The sequence below is a fragment of the Schistocerca americana genome, chromosome 8 (assembly GCF_021461395.2).
Source record: "Schistocerca americana isolate TAMUIC-IGC-003095 chromosome 8, iqSchAmer2.1, whole genome shotgun sequence".
NCBI classification, from domain to species: domain Eukaryota; kingdom Metazoa; phylum Arthropoda; class Insecta; order Orthoptera; family Acrididae; genus Schistocerca; species Schistocerca americana.
In genome coordinates this window covers 449681740-449698245 of record NC_060126.1, presented here as the reverse complement: position 1 = coordinate 449698245, position 16506 = coordinate 449681740, and the positions used below count along the sequence as shown (strand labels likewise).

Genomic DNA, 16506 nt, shown 5'->3' with positions numbered 1-16506 from the left:
CACAGGTCAGCGTCTGTAAAGTTTTATTGATTGTATTGTCAGATGCCTGATTTCTTGTTTTCAAAATGCTACTTATGTTCAACTGGATCACTGTTGGACTGAAGTGAAACGACTAAAGCTGATTTAATGTGACACTTGTGCTAATGTTACTGATACTGAAAAACGCTTGAGATGATTTTGGATGGAGATTACATATATTACATACAATAAAAATATGTATTTGAAAGTAAATCTCAGAACCTTGGTTGTACACCTGTCCACTGTCCCAGTCAGCCACGGAAACGTCTCAGTAATGCCAGTAACGTCACACGTGTCCAGTTCTGTACCAGGTAACGTGATTTGGGAGAGGAGCACTGGGATGTTTGGGACAGAGGATGGTCGCGCTGAAAAATTTATTTATTTTTCAGTTTCTTTCTTTATTTATTTTGTCCAGTTCGCCTCAAACTTCATAAACTAGTCTTGCGATCCGACGCCGACCATTACCACCTGGCGTGCTTGCGGTGAACAAGGCGCAGTATGTGAAGATCTGCCGATTCAGTGGAGAGTGAAGCTGGTAGCAGCAACGACGCCCGCCTCGCAGAAGCTGAGCGTAAGCGACCATTGGAAAGGCGACACACTGGTTCAGACGTCTTTGCAACCGAAGTGATCTCATACCAACTTACGCTACAGGCTGCAAACCTCTAAAATCATTAAAAACATTTGTTCAACACATATTCAACCTGAACAAAAGCACTGAGTAATCATTCAATTAAGGCCTCTGAATTTCAGGACTCATAAAATCGAAAATGCGCTATGGTTAAGAAACCACATTGGTCACGACATAGTCACATACATAGTTAACAGAAAGTTCACGTACGCAATTAGTACCCACATTAACTACACATTATTAGACGGTAGGAAGCTAAATCCAAGCTACTTAACTAGAGCACTCATTGCTAACTTAGCGCCACTTAAGTTATGCCTTTAGTTACTATATTAGATTCGCACACAAGTTCGTAATGTTTTTGCTTTGCATGTTTGTATTCAGGTTGCTGTGGGTTCATTTATCGATTGTCATTATTTATTTGCGGTTCACTGTTGCTGTCTCAGTTTAAATATTGTCATTTTGTCATCTGGGGATAACAAGCTGTGAACGCTAGAAAATGGAGTGCGAATTGGAGAAATCGGAACATTTCCGATATATTCTTCTCTCTGAGCTCAATAGAGGGGTGTCAGGAGCGGAGGCAGCCAGAAACCTTTTCACCGCGTATGGGGATGGTGCCATTGGTCAGAGCAGGGCGAGAAAATGGTTTTCTCGTTTTACGGAGGATAGTTTTGACATTAGTGACTCTCCACATTCGAAAAGCCCTTCGGGGTTTGATGAAGATCGTTTGAACACATCAATTCTCAAAGATTCATGTCATTATACTTGAGAACTGGCAAATGTGATGAAAATGATAATTCCACCATCGGGCGACATTTGTATGCCGTGAGGAAGATTCAGATATGGGGACACATGGGTACAATAAACGGAACCACAAGTTTACGGAAGTTCAAGTAACGCCAGGCACATGGACGTAGTTGTTTACAACGAACCAACACACATCAAACCCAAACCAAACTGTTCAAGACGTGACGGCCTCTTAAAATGAATGAATGCCCGTCAATGGGATGATAAGCCCTAATCTTCTGTCCCTTTTGTTTATACTTCTTCAAGCACTCTACTGGCGGATTAAAATTAGTACAGCATGGAAAGACGACGTCGATTTTTATCCGATGACTGCATTTGCACTTATAATGGTTTCAACGTCGTCCGCCAAGGGGTGGCGTAGTTGTATAACTACCGGAGCGCCATCTGTGTCCAAACTTTAATAGTGAATGTTCACAAATAGCTGAGGCTCAAGGTGGTGCAACGTAGAACGTAGACCTGTGCTGCTGTTCTGACTACTTCTGTACACACGATGCGCTCAGCGCCACTTTCCCCTTTCTCATACTTATGATTACAAGAGATACGGGAATATTCCTGTTAGATTATATCATTGTCAGGCAGATATTAAGAAACCAGATGTTCGATTGTAAGAGATACCCAGGAGCAGATATAGACGAAGAGTAGATTGAGGTTTTGGGGACTAGTCGTTAAATATCAGTGCTCAAAGACGTGGGTTACGGGAGTACTAAGCAATGAAGAGAAACGCTTGAAGTTCTCTCGGGGTACAGATACTACGATGATAAATAGCTGAGTAGCCGGTTCAGTTGAAGGGGAATGGGCATTTCTAAAAGGGCAATCACAGAACCTGGGAAGATACACATAGGTAGCGAGAAGCTAACTGCGAAAATCCATGGGCTGCAGAAGAAATACTTCATTTGATCGACGAGAAAATGGGTACGAAAATGTCACTTACGAACGAAAGAAATGGGGAGGCTAAGGCGAATGAAGAAATCGAAAAGGAAATGAGTTTCAGAAAGACTGACTTAGCATGCAGGAATGTCAAAAAGACTTTCGGTGAGCAAGGGTTGTGACACTAAGAGTGTAGTGGGAATCCCACTGTTAAATGCAGAGGAAAGAGCCGATACGTGGAAAGAGTACACTGAAAGCCTCTTTGAGGAGGAGGACATCTGATGACGTGATAGAAGAAACAGGAGGCGATAGGGAAGAGGTAGGGGATCTGTTATTAAGATCATAATTTAAAAGATCCTTGGACGATTTAATTTGAAATAAGGCTGAAGGGATAAACAACATTCCATCGGAATTTCTAAAATCATGGCAGAAGTGGCAACAAAACAGCTGTTCTTGTTGGTACATGGGATGTATAAGACTAGTGACGCACAATCAGACTTTTGGAAAAAAACCGTCCACACCATTGCGAGTATAACAAGGAGTACTAAGTGCGAGAACTACCACACAATCAGCTTATGCGTGCAAGTTTCTGACAACATTAATGCAGCGGAGAATAGAAAAGAAAATTGAGGATTTGTCAGATGATAATCACTTCGGCTTTAGGAAAGGTGAAGGCACCAAAGAGGCAGTTGTGACGTTGCGGTAGACAATCGAAGCAAAACAGAAGAAAGATCAAGATTTGTTCATGGTATGGCGAGTGGTATAAAATATGTACAAGGACCGAGAGGTAACAATAAGAATGGAAGACCAAGAACGAAGTGCACCGATTAAAAATTGTGTAAAGCACCCATATTGTTCAATCTATACATAGAAGAAGCAATGAAGGGAATAAAAGAAAGCTTCAGGAGTAGGATTAAAATTCAACGTGAAAGCATATCAATGACAGATTCAATGGTGACATTGCTATTTTCAGTGAAAATGAAGGATTACAGGATCTGCTGAATGGATTGAACAGTCTACAGTGTACAGAATATGGATTGAGAGTAAATCGAAGAAAGACTTAAGTAATGAGAAGCAGCAGAAATGAGAACAACGAGAAACTTAACATCAGAACTGACGGTCAAGTAGTAGATGAATTTAAGGAATTCTGCTACCTAAGCAGCACAGTAAACCATGATGGACGGAGCAAGAAGGGCATAAAAAACATGCTAGCACTGGCAAAAAGTACATTCTTGCCCAAGAGAACCATACTTGTATCAAACACAGGCCTTAATTTGAGGAAGAAATTTCTGAAAATGTACATTTGGAGCACGGAATTGCATGTAGTGACCCATGGACTGGAAGAAAATCACAACAGAAAAGAATCGAAGCATTTGAGATGTTTAAAGTTATGAGTTTTTCCGCAGAATTGGCGAGGACGGGAACTTATGGAAAGCACTGCCAAGAAGAAGGGACAGGACAATAGGACATGTGTCAAGTCATCAGGAGGGAATAAGGTATTACTGCCATTGTCCTAGCGGCTGTAGAAAAGCTGTAGAGGAAGACAGAGATTGGAATACATCCAGCAAATAATTAGTATCTGTGAGACCTGCTCGTACCTTTTCTGCAGCACTCATCCGAAGCAATAGTATTTGATAATTGGACGACAGTGGATGTAAAAATTTATAAATAGCTTGTGGTATACTTGTTGAAAGTTGGCATTAAAATATAATCGATCAGTTTATGTTTATGTGTGTGTTCATTTTGTTTATTTGGAAACCAATTTGGTATTTTAAAACACAGATACTTTTTACCAATGTGCCTATTGAAGTTTTATCGTTAATGTCCGTGGAATTTGGTGCACTGCTGGTTGTTTTGGTGCACCCAGGCACCAATAAAATAACGTTAGTAAAAACAATGTTCACATTAATGCCAAGACTCCAGTTCACTTTTCATTATCATTTACAGCTGTTTGTCACCCTTCTGATTTATTTAATACTTACAGAAGTATAGGTCAAAGCTACTAGATCATGCATTATGTTGCGTTTTAGGTGGATTTATTTCATCTTGGCAAGAATCAGCTTATCCTAAGACAGAAAGGTAAGTCTCCTATGTCATCTCCTTACGAATCCTGTAATTTTTTATTTATCTGTTTCCGTGATGTAACTATTCATATTACTGACGCAAAGATAGTGAACAAGCTCGAAATTTGTCTCGACAACTGTGAAAAACAGCGAACGTATCATTCACTCTCTGCGTCACTCAATACATCCTGGTGTGTAGCACAACGGACTCCAATTAGGTATCCAACACTACTGCTCACCTAAGTGGAAGAAGGATGTGGGAGTTGTCGAGCATGTGCGAATAATATAAAATTAACATTAAAAGTAAACTATTGTATTGTTGACGGTTGTAGAAAGAAAAATAATAACTTTATGAGCAAATGAACCAAAAAGAAAATTAAAACAATATAAATACTGCATTTACATACAATAGAAATAAATTGTTGTCCGTGAAACAAACTCTGTATTAGACGGGTTACAATCATTGTGTTTTTTTTTTCATGCTTGAATGCGATAAGAGAATTACAAATCGTGAATTGTAACGAGATGATAATAATCTGCTGCAGAGACAAAAGGAGGAGGTCCGCACTGCTTAAATGGCGTTGCTGCGTTTTAACTACAGAGAACTTCTCGGATAGTCCGTCATCTTCAAGAAGGAACGCTGAAACGAAAACGCAAAATATTCACATGGCACTATAAGGGGCGTTTAATTTAGATTAAGCAAAAACCACTTACGTTCCCCACAAAACATATCAAGCGGAATAAAAAAATGAGAAAGGTGTAACAAAAGCCAGATGAGGATTTAAAAAGTAGACAACATTATTTTTAAACAGGTAAGTGTAAGATTGTGCCAAGTTTGTGAAAGTAACACGTATTTAAAAAGGCATATAAATAAACTAATAAAGTCTGAAGAGTGCACAGAATGAATCGTTGCAAGATTATTGCCTCTTTCATCAACAGTGACACCCACAACGATGTTTATTTAGTCTAGAGCTCATTACTTTTATCTTCCATGGAGTCTTGGCCGGAAATCTTTCCGTCGGTTACGCGATTTTCAGCGTCAAGGCGTTAGAATTCTTTTTGTATATTTTTAATATTTGAGAAATGTTGGGCCAGTTGTTACACTGGGCTGGAAAATATCAGTAGAAAGAACGAGTAACAAAAAAGTTCGATAGATTTATCTTTTCTCTGTTGGTGGTAGCAGCGCAGCGATTTTGAGATTACGCTGCGTCTGATAAATGCAGTTTATGTTTTGCCACTTGCAGGGTGTCTCATTATGATTAGGAGTTTCTTCATTGGTCTTAAATATACACAAAAGTACAACGAGAGACTACGAAAATGAAACGTGCTGCATGTAAGTGTAAATATTTGTCTGTTTTGCTCCACTGTAACTTCATATTAATAAATTGAGATATACTGAGGCGAAAAGCATTAAAGTTTTTGTCGTTAAAATAGGGGCCTCATAACATGCTGAATGGTAACTATCATAGTGCTTTAGAATGAGATTTTCACTCTGCAGCGGAGTGTGCGCTGATATGAAACTTCCTGGCAGATTAAAACTGTGTGCCCGACCGAGACTCGAACTCGGGACCTTTGCCTTTCGCGGGCAAGTGCTCTACCATCTGAGCTACCGAAGCACGACTCACGGCCAGTACCTCGTCTCCTACCCTCCAAACTTTACAGAAGCTCTCCTGCGAGGAGAGTTTTAATCTGCCAGGAAGTATCATAGTGCTTTCCTAGAGATGTTTCCATCATTAAAACCAACAGTTAAAACATCATGTTTCAAAGGCCTTGGTCACCGTATCAAACTATTTACTAACGTTTTGCCCCATGTGAGGGAGCTATATTCAGAGACAGAAAATGGCTAAGCTTAAGGTTCTCCGAGTTTATAAGTGCACTATGAGTTGTATGTAACTATATGACGCATAATCCATCATTATCTTTGGACGGAGACACAATTGACAATCAAAATTAAATCACTCGCTGTTCTCTTACTGCAAATTCAGCATTTGTATTTCACTTCGTTTACCTCCAGCCTCTGAAGTCTCCCACAGATGGGTGTGAAAACGTCGGTAAAGAAGTGTCATACACCCACCGCGACCTGTCAGTCCGGAAGCGATGCTGGCATAAAATTGGACGTGTCATCCTTCATTGCAGCATTAAAACGCTAACTTGTTTAGCTCTGAAATTCACAAAGACGAACGTCAAACAGAGTGGTTACATACCTGGTTAATACGAGCCAGGAGGACACGCCTTCAAGGTGCAGGTGGAACTTTTACCGTTGGGACCGCAGCGGCAGGTGTTACACTTATCCTTGAAGGTCGTTCCAGGAGTGCAGTTCACCTCTGCAACACAATATCAAAGGAGACTCAGATAATTGCCTGTGAGAGCAATAAAACAGCTTTCCCTCATTATAAAAATATTCATCAGTTACCTTGTTTACTACAGAACTAAAAATAGGAGCACATTTCACAATTAATGCGTGTGTATTTTACAACAGGAAAGAGTTGTTCAAAAAATGTTCACATGTGTGTGAAATCTTATGGGACTTAGCTGCTGAGGTCATCAGTCCTTAAGCTTACACACTATTTAACCTAAATTATCCTAAGGACAAACATACACACACCCATGCCCCAGGGAGGACTCGAACCTCCGCCGGGACCAGCCGCACAGACCATGATTGCAGCGCCCCAGACCGCTCGGCTAATCCCGCGCGGCTAGGAAAGAGTTGTACGAACGCTTTTGTGGGAGTAGCAGCATTTTTATCTACTATAACATATCTTATAATAGGAAATCAGGAAGATGAAATATTAAAAAAACGAATAGAACATCAGAAGGGCAGGAAGACCAATGGTTCAGAATAGACAGAACAGAATCTCAAAATGGACAGAAGAAACAGAAGCTCAGAATGGTCAGAAACCCAAAAGCTCGAAATGGCTAGAATTTGCATAACCTGAGAATGGACAGAAAGGACAGAAGCTGAGAATGGACAGAAATGGCAGAAGCTGAGAATGGACAGAAAGCGCAGAAGCTCACAATGGGCAGAAAGCTCAGAAGCTGAGAATGGACAGGAAGTACAGAAGCTGAAAATGGACAGAAAAAACAGAAGCTCCGGATGTACGGAAGGAACAGAACATCAGAATGGACAACACGTACAGAAGCTGAGAATGAACAAAAAGGACAGAAGATCAGAATCGACAGAAAAAGCATGTTTCCAGAATGGAGAGAAAGAACATGGGTTGGAATGGATCAAAAGAGGTGAAGCTCCAGAAGGACAAAGAGCAGAAGCAGAGGAAGGTCAGGAAAAGCAGAAGCCTAGAATGGACAAAAAAACCAGAATTGATTCAAACAAAGGAACTACAGAATGGACAGAAAATAATTAGAATGGACAACGACGGGGAAATAGAATCGGCCGCAAACTTTTCAGAGGCAACCATCCCAGATTTCACCTAAAAATAACGCAGGTACCCCTCCAAAAACTTAAACGTGCCTTGCAAGACGTGGCTTTGGGAATAACTGTTCAAGAATGCACGTCTACACCACATAAAGAAATCTCGATAAACTCTTTAGAATAACTACTCGTCGTAGTCCTCCACTTTCACTGTTTGAGCGGTGTAATATCCTGGAGCTAGGAAATGTAGGAAGACCACCTCAAATGCTTCAGCTGACAGGGCACGTGAAGTGGAGGTGTCTTGGAGTCACCCGTCTAAATCTGCTAAATCTGATTCTGTTAGGCCTTCCGTGCAAGGTGTGACTCAAAAGGAACGGAACCGGCAGGCCATCTAAATTGGTGACTGGCTGATGAGCGGCTGGCAACGCAGCTACACATTCAGCGCTGCTCTGGAGTGACAAACTGCAGCTGCTGTGTGAGAGCGTGGAGGAGAGGGAGTACTGTTCGCTACACCTGAGCTGCTGTTTGTAACATTCGGCGTATAGAGTGCAGAGATTTGGTACTCTATTATGAGGAAACGAAGAAAATTCTGGGTCCATCCTTACACCCAGTGAAATATACGCTGCAGTCTGTTTATGTCAGCCGAGCTACTGCAACAAGCAGATTCTAAATACCTTGCTTTTGATAGAACCACCCATTTTTCCCTATGGCTTCACCCGCGTATTTTTTGACATCCATATTTAACACACTTCTTCCTCCCTCTCTCTTTGTCCACCTCTTTCTGCCTCTGTCCATCTCATTCTCCCACCTCTATCTGTCTAACTCCTCCTCCAAACCCTCTCTGTCTCATCTTCTCCACTCCTGTCTTTGTTCATTTTCTCAATCCCTTTCCCTTTCCCCGAACCTCTGACCAGATCTTCCTCCCAATTTCCCTTACCATCTCTACCTCCCCCTCATCCTTTTCCAGCTGCCTATTACCCCTCTACATTTGCATCTTCCTCATGCATCTTCCCCTTCTTCTCTCTGTCCATTTCCGTCTCTCCATAACTCTGACCCCAACAATGTTCATCGGCACGTAAACCATCTGCAGTACAATATAGCAGGTCAATAATACTCCCACAACATACCTGGCATGCAGGAAAGGCTTACCCCAAGGGCTTGAAAATCATTTGTTTGTCGACGTGGAAGCTGTTATGTAAAGCAGGTCGATGAAGCAGGCAAAATACAAATCAGACTTAACGAAGCTGTTAAATACTCGCGGCAGAGCATGTGGGAGACGCGCATTCGCAAACATGTGACAGCGTTTCCAGAGTTTTCTGTGGTGGGCAGTTCTCCCATCATTATCAAGGGTCACTTGCGCGTTAGTCTTAGAGATATTAGAAATAAACTAAGAATAAAATCCCATGTGCGGAAGCGTCATCCAATGATGCTACAGTCCATTGAAAATGTAGGGGCCAATCGTTATCTATGCGGCAGTCACCTCTATTTTATCCATTGAACTTTGTGGTAGTCATTCGTAAACACTGAACAACAAACAACAGTTTGCGACCGAACCGCCGAATCTTTCCATCAGTAAATGGGGTATGTTCTCAACTGACTCGGTTGTTTTAACCCCCTCCACTGACAGAATGACCCGCTTCCTACTTGCATATGTATAAAGCCGATACGGACTTGCAGCTGTCACGCCTTTGCGCTTACTGCTACGTATTTTAACCGTAAATAGCTCAGCCCTAATGGTAAGAGGTAGTAGTGAATTCACGTTATTAATCTTTGAAGACAGCACAGCTGCCACAAGCTCAGCTCACTTTTACTCCACTCCTACCCTCGCCATTGCACCACATTAACTAGGTGCTACATGGACCTTGCTAAATTCACTTGCGTATACATTTTTGACCGTTACTCGCCAGTATTTACCTAATGATTAGTACACTCCTAACCGGACTATTTCCCAAAGAGCTGTGATGATTGAACGGGTTCGATCCACAGCCTACAGTGCCCTACAGTTCACACGGTAACACTGCCTACCTGACCCACTTAACTTGGTAGTGAGCTTATGTATCCAATCACCACTGCTAGCAGCAGTGGATAATCCTATCAGCACGACGAGAGCAGCAGACTTACCATTGAATCCTCCTGAAAATACTTATAACTACGGTCGCCAGCTCTGAAGGAGCAAAAGAATAAATCAATTTTTTTTTGCTCGTTTCAAAGTGAAACGGCTTGAGTTGAATTTAAAATTAATTCTGAATATTACTATTTCTGATCATTCTAGGTGATTCTACAAAGTAAATACTCTCTCAATTTCTGTGAGTTGGCTTGGTAATTACCACCAAGACAATTTAAGCAACTTAGGTTAACAAACTTCTACCTTTCAACTTATTTAATGATTTTGGATATTACTCTTTGGACGATTGATATAGAATTAGTTAAGTGACTTTACTTGAAAGGTTACTCAGAAAAATTTAAGTAACTATAAATAGGCGACTCATTCTGGTGTGACCATTGCTCTTTTCAACATTCTTATACGCTAAAGTATTCTACAACCAAAAGAATTGTAAATGAAAGAGGCGATGGTGGCCTCAGTCTGATTTCACTACACTATATTTGAGGTTACTACACTTTACAATGAACAACATGCGTCGTAATTTTACTCATTACTATATTCTGTCCTCTGCACTTGCATAAAAGAAAACTGGTATTCTCCTTTTACATGTATACAAAGTTCGACTTAACAATTGCAAGCAGTCTTGCCTTGGGTAGACGTGTCGGTGCTGGTGGTGAGATGCATGTGGCTAACGCAGCTCTTCACGCCTCATGCCCTTAATGGCGGCTGGAACTACGAGCTGTAGCACTCGTATAAGCTACTGCACGTCCGCCATAAAATCTGGGCGCAGGAACTCTTACAATCAGCACCAGTGGCATAGAGACGGCTTCGACAACCATTCGTCGCGTTCCACTCCACAAACGGCGACGATATTCGCCTCTTCGCTGTTGCACAATCACTTTTGCGTGAGCACAGTTACGCACGTCCGGTCACGTCAACACTCCCCAGGCCATTCCATTGTTCAGTCCCTGTGTCTCCAGCTACCTCTAGCTACGCTCGTATCACCAAGAGTGGGGGCGTTCCCCTACCACCTTTTCACCGAAATCATTTAGTATTTAAGAATATTTATATTTATTACCCTGGAGTTCATACCAGTCACAATAATTTACTACTAGCGCCTTATAACATTAAATCATACAGTAATAGCTTATAATTACCAAGAAAAAGAATACATTTGACTCCGAGAGCTTAGTGCATTGTCTGACAGGCAGCGCTAATTCCCAGTTTCGCCAATAGATGGCATCAGGGTGCACTCCCTGGCAGTCTCACACCAGCGCGCCCGTTTCCGAAGTGCGGGCTCCAAATTACTGTCAGCCCACCATCATTTCAGTTCCGTTACAAGTTCTACTGTACGAAGTCCCGATTACGGACTCACCAGCTGCCCTAACGGCTCGTATCAGCCCCGGTACGTTCAACTCCCTGTATCGACTTTGGGGTTCCTGCACTGAATTTGTTACTCATGAGACCCTCTACAACTCTTTGACGTTTGTCCATATCGTTTCACTACACGTTGCGTGCTACACTGTATGTTTTATTACACCTTGCATTCTGCACTATAATGGACGAAAAATTATTGAACAACGTCAATATACTTTTTGTTCCACACCGGTATTTCGTGAAACAACAGAGGATACGCTCAAACGAAGCAGACAGCCTCTTACCTCTCTTCGTAACACACCCTTTGCGCGTGCAGACCCAGACGCCTGTTGGAGTGCACCTACAAGTGTTGCAGTCTTCCTTCTTCGTGTCACCTGGAGTACACTCTAGAACAAAAACCAACCAGCAAATGAAAATGTGTTTACTGTCTCAGTCAGGGTTTAAATTTCATTTTTTTTATTGTCACTAAGCGTTCCGCGGTTTCGCATTGAACATCATTAAATTATGTTTCCTTACTAACTTTTTATGTAGCCATATGACACTCGCTCATGCACATTCATTCAGTAAGGAACTATTGAGACAACCAATATGCACGTAGTTCTCTACTAAAGAATATGTCTCATTTTTTACTGAATATCAGGTCTGCCTGTTATGCAAACAAATGGTTTTTATATAAAAAACAAATATTGTTTTCGTCAGTCAGTGTTTTCTTTTCAGTTCTGTTACATCTTAACATGAATTAAGTGATAATTATTCCCACCAAATTAGATCTAATAATGTTTTCATTACGTTACCTTAATTTTTCTATATTACTGTGTTAAGGAGGACGCACTGTACAGTATCAGATATTGGTAGTTTGTCATCTGCAGTTAAACGGTGGTCCCGTGTGTTTGGTTGACGATTTAACAAATCAGTCTACAGAGGATCCTACATAACCTAGCAACGTACAAAAATTAGCGTAACGGCGGGGACAGACCTTTTTTAGGCATGATTTCGTTAGAACAGTTATGAGCTAAAATGTGTTCACATTTTACATAACAGAATAAAGAACACCCTTCAACGATGGCACAAAGGTAGTGCAACATGTTTGGGTTTATATAAAAAACAGTTGTCTGAACAATAGGTGCACCTGATATTTTTTAATTTTGTTAGCAGGCACTGCATCTGCAAGAATCACCACAAAATGATTCCTTATTTAGTTTAGGTTTTAAACATGCACAGGTGTTCAACGAACTTTTTATTTTAATGTCAAAACAGGATGTAAACATGAGGAACATAAATTTCGAAACAATAACGTATATAGAAATTGGATTTTCATTCACAGACCTGTCTCCATAACTGATACGGAGAAGAAAAAAATGTTTGTGTACACTAGTTATGAAATATAATACAGAAATAAACTAGGCGCAGGATATTTGCGTGGATTTTCCGTACTCCCTTACTTGACTTTTCTTGAACTACTCGTCTTAAGCCAACTGGTGATATTTATACTGCTGTAACAAATGAGTCCTGACTAAATACAGTGAAGGCACGTAGGTATCTTTTTAACTTCCTTTTATCGTGAACACTTTTTTGAGGATATCGTAGACGTATATAATTCGGAAAGATTCGTATGACTATCATCTGTAGCGAACACACGGTTCATTTAGTGGTGGTTTTCCCGAACGAATTGGTGCAGAGGTTACCGCAGTCAACTTTCCTTTAAGTATATCTCATTCTTTTGCTTGTTTTAATGACGATCCATGCTATTATATCTGTTAGAATGTAACTTGCACACAGCGTGGAAGTACGAAGCTGTGTTATGAACTCTGAGATACAATAAAAATATAAAAATAGAAGTTAAAAAACTAAAAATGCATTAAACTTCCTATTAATGCCGCATTGTACCACTGTGGTTTCAAATTCTTTCTGCACAACAAATTGATCAACAAAATGTTTGCGATCAAGATGTAGAACATGCAGACCAATTGCGTAAGTAGGAATGTTGCAAGAGCGTCTACGTAAAAGACGATTCGCAATTATTCTAACTCGTTCATCTGTTGGATAAAATATTACCGCGACGAGATATAGGGGAATTTGCTTTACGTCGGCGATTGGTTGTGTCGTGTACCACATGAAAAAAAAAAATAAATAAATAAAATAGAAGATAAGAACATTCTGAACTGTAACTGCTTGTGTGATGATTTCATACCACGAAGAATGAATAAAAACAAAATATTTCTATAAGAATAAAAATTTCGTGGCATTCTAAACAGATGACATTTAAATCACACAGAGGCAGTGCACCCCATCGGAAACGGCCCTATGGGGCGTGATACCGCTGCAGTGTGAGCTATACACTCTAGCGGTGGTTTTAAGAATGTATCCTAAACAGTACGTCACCATGAAGTTTAAGTGAGACGTTGTGATGTACTTTCGAATTAGTAATATCGCTTGAAGACGGCTTATTTGCGTTTCGTTCATAATCTTAGACCCTGGATGATACTATAAAAAGTAGAAGCATGTACGCATATTCCGCTTCTGTTTGGAGCTATGAACATTTTTTCATCTTCGTTTGTGTGAAACACGTCTTAGCTACTGAACAAGCGCTCACAGTTCGTAAGGTGTGCCCTTTAGAGCCCCTGTTTACTGGACATGTCTTTTTCTTGTTTTGTTTCCTACCACCACCTCTCTCAAAATGTGGAAAGCAAAGAGCCGGCGATAGAAGCGGTTTCGCAGTATCTAGGGTGAATAAGTGCTCATAGATCTTAAGGTGTGCATTCAACAGTCTACGTTTATTAGCCTTTTTTCTTGTTTTTGTCCGCATTAACAACTCTGAAAGTTTATGGGTGCAATTCTCCCTATTTGTCCCATGGGACATGACTTTTGAATCAACATATAGAATTACGATGAAAATTCAAACGTAACAGTATACGGATCTAACAAAAATGAAAACCTTAAATGGCGTAAAGCTAAAAAAAAGAGTAAATAATAATGATGAACGTCAATGAAGCTGTGAAACCAATGGCAAGCTTAGCTTTAAAATGCATAACTCAAATACAAAACGAATTTGTGGCACAGAAACATGCAGCACATACTTTAGTGACACATTTGCTATTTTACAACTTTTAAAATCACTACAAGAGTGTTTCTGTGGAGCTTAAAAAGAAAAACAAAATATTTCTTAAGTCACGTACTCATGAACTATTTCTTTTTTTTTTGCTGTAGTATTTGGACTAGTAACGACGACGCAGCAAGAAAGAAAGATATCTAGAAGAGACATGTGAATGTCGATTTGCAACAAATGCGAAACCTGTAATCGTCTGATTTAAAACAACTTTTTTAAACCATATTTGTGGCTGGTTGATGTTCGAATTATAAATCATATGTCCGACATAACAGATTCATAAAAATAGTTTAAGAAGAAAAAAAAGCTGGCAAAGAGTATGAAGAGTCAGCCACGAAACATCGATACTGTAATGTCTGATGAGTGGAATGAACTGCAACAGCTACAACCAAATATTAAAGTTTGCGAGTGAGAGGTGGAATGCTACATTACGAAGGCGTAGCTGTAGTGTGAAGATGTTGAGGCGTTATCTTCGGACCCATTCGGGGCCCTCATAAAATGATTTATGCAGAGGTGAAGATGATTTTAACCAGGCTACGCACAAGCTCTACTACTTCAGTCATTGCCCACCTCACTTGGTGAGATACAACTACACAGTGGGGAGGCGTCGTTCGCATCTGTTTCTCTGTGGAAACAGCAGGAGCAGCACTGCTTAACTTGCACCAGAATGGAAATAGTGAATGATTAATTATCTTGGCACCTCCGAAACTCAACAATCGCAGTGAGACTCACCCGATGCGGCGTCCACTGTGGTTGCCATGACGACGAACAAGACCGCCGCTGCTATCGCTAGTGTGACCTTCATGTCTGCTGGTGCTGCTTCTGCCTGTTGCCGCTAATGCTGTGCGAATACGACTGCCAACCGGGCGTCCCACGCGTGTTTATATACCACTCCAGTCCACTCCCTGGTCCCCACCACCCGAACCCCTACGTTTATTTTTCGCGAGCCAGCAGGGTTTCATTTCTGGTAATCCCAGCGACCTGTTGCGCTGTGTAGTTTCGCAGAATGATCACCGAGCACTGTACTCCTTCATGTTATCCGTACTTACTGTGATACAGGTCACGAGTGGTGATTCCCCCCTTGAGTTTGACGTCAGAATTTTTCCACGTTTCAAAAGGGTAAATAGAAAATTTGTGAACTATTTGACAGAGCCCCTTTTCCGGTTAACGCTCTTTGTTCAGTGTTTTTCCACTGAAGTTATCCGGTCCGTGAATTATGTTTAAGAGACGGTGGTCTAAATCTCCGATATACTTATAAAAATTTATGGCGTCACATTCCATAAACTGCATGTCAAAAGTCTTCAGTAATGCAGGCAGTTTCAGTTAGAAAATAGACCTTTTACGGGTATAGGTAAATAAAATAACAATATTATTCTTAGAAAAATGAATCCAGTAGACGTCTGACCTACGTATCCGTCGAAACAAACAAGTAACATAAAGTTAATATCTGCCGGGAGAACTTCACGTTCACACATGATACATGAAGCTAAATATTCTGTTGATAATGTTGCATCGAATACACACTTTTGAAATTTTGGTGGTATCAGGTGAAAAAATGACGAGGGGAAAGTTCCGTACAAATTGCACAGAAGCCAGACAACAGTTATAAGAGTCTAAAGACATGGGAGGGAAACATCATTTGAGATGGGAGTAAGACAGGAGTGTAACTTACCCCAATGTTATTTTTTCTGAGCATTGAGCAACTAATACGTGAAAGTAAAGAAACATTTTAGAGTGGAATCATAGTTCAGGGAGAAGAAATAAAAATTTTAAAGCTTGCTAATGTCATTATAACATAAAGTTTTGTTCACGGGACGTACGTAACTATTGATATTCATCATTAATGGTCGCTATAGTCGCAAAATTTACTATTTACTAAATGAAAAGGAAATTTTCTTGTAGGAAATAGAAACCTTCACAAGTGTAGGGCGTCCTGTCACTGATGGTGAATGATGGATATTGTTATAATTTTGTTAACAGAAATGTACTTAGATAATTTGAAAAGAATTGATAGCGTCATGAGAAGAGTTTATAAGATGAATGCCAATAAAAATAAAATAATGGTAATACGATATGAGTCACTGAAGGTAATAGCTGAGTTTTGCTAATTGATGAGCAAAGTAATTAATGATGGATGAATTAAAACGGATATAAAATAGAGATTTGCGA

At 40.4% G+C, this 16506-nt stretch overlaps 1 protein-coding gene across 2 annotated transcripts; it reads right to left on the bottom strand.

Annotated features, from left to right (window-relative positions):
* LOC124544646 (serine protease inhibitor I/II-like) lies at positions 1-15222 on the bottom strand. Of its 2 annotated transcripts, none has more exons than XM_047123262.1 (4): positions 15070-15222; positions 11516-11617; positions 6585-6704; positions 1-680 (listed from the first exon to the last, which is right to left on the bottom strand). In XM_047123262.1, the coding sequence occupies exons 1-3, from the start codon at positions 15140-15142 to the stop codon at positions 6589-6591; spliced, it is 291 nt and encodes a 96-aa protein (XP_046979218.1). In that variant the 5' UTR covers positions 15143-15222; the 3' UTR covers positions 1-680; positions 6585-6588. The 2 variants fall into 2 exon arrangements, with proteins under 2 accessions (XP_046979218.1, XP_046979217.1); XM_047123261.1 differs by lacking the exon at positions 1-680 and adding an exon at positions 4672-5020.
* Between the last annotated feature and the right edge of the window lie 1284 nt (positions 15223-16506).

Coding starts and splice junctions, on each gene's coding strand:
- LOC124544646 (XM_047123262.1), bottom strand. CDS start 15,142: ATGAAGGTCACACTAGCGATAGCAGCGGCGGTCTTGTTCGTCGTCATG. Junction 11,618..15,069: donor CACAGTGGACGCCGCATCGG/GTGAGTCTCACT, acceptor TTTTTGTTCTAG/AGTGTACTCCAGGTGACACG. Junction 6,705..11,515: donor AGGGTGTGTTACGAAGAGAG/GTAAGAGGCTGT, acceptor ATTGTGTTGCAG/AGGTGAACTGCACTCCTGGA.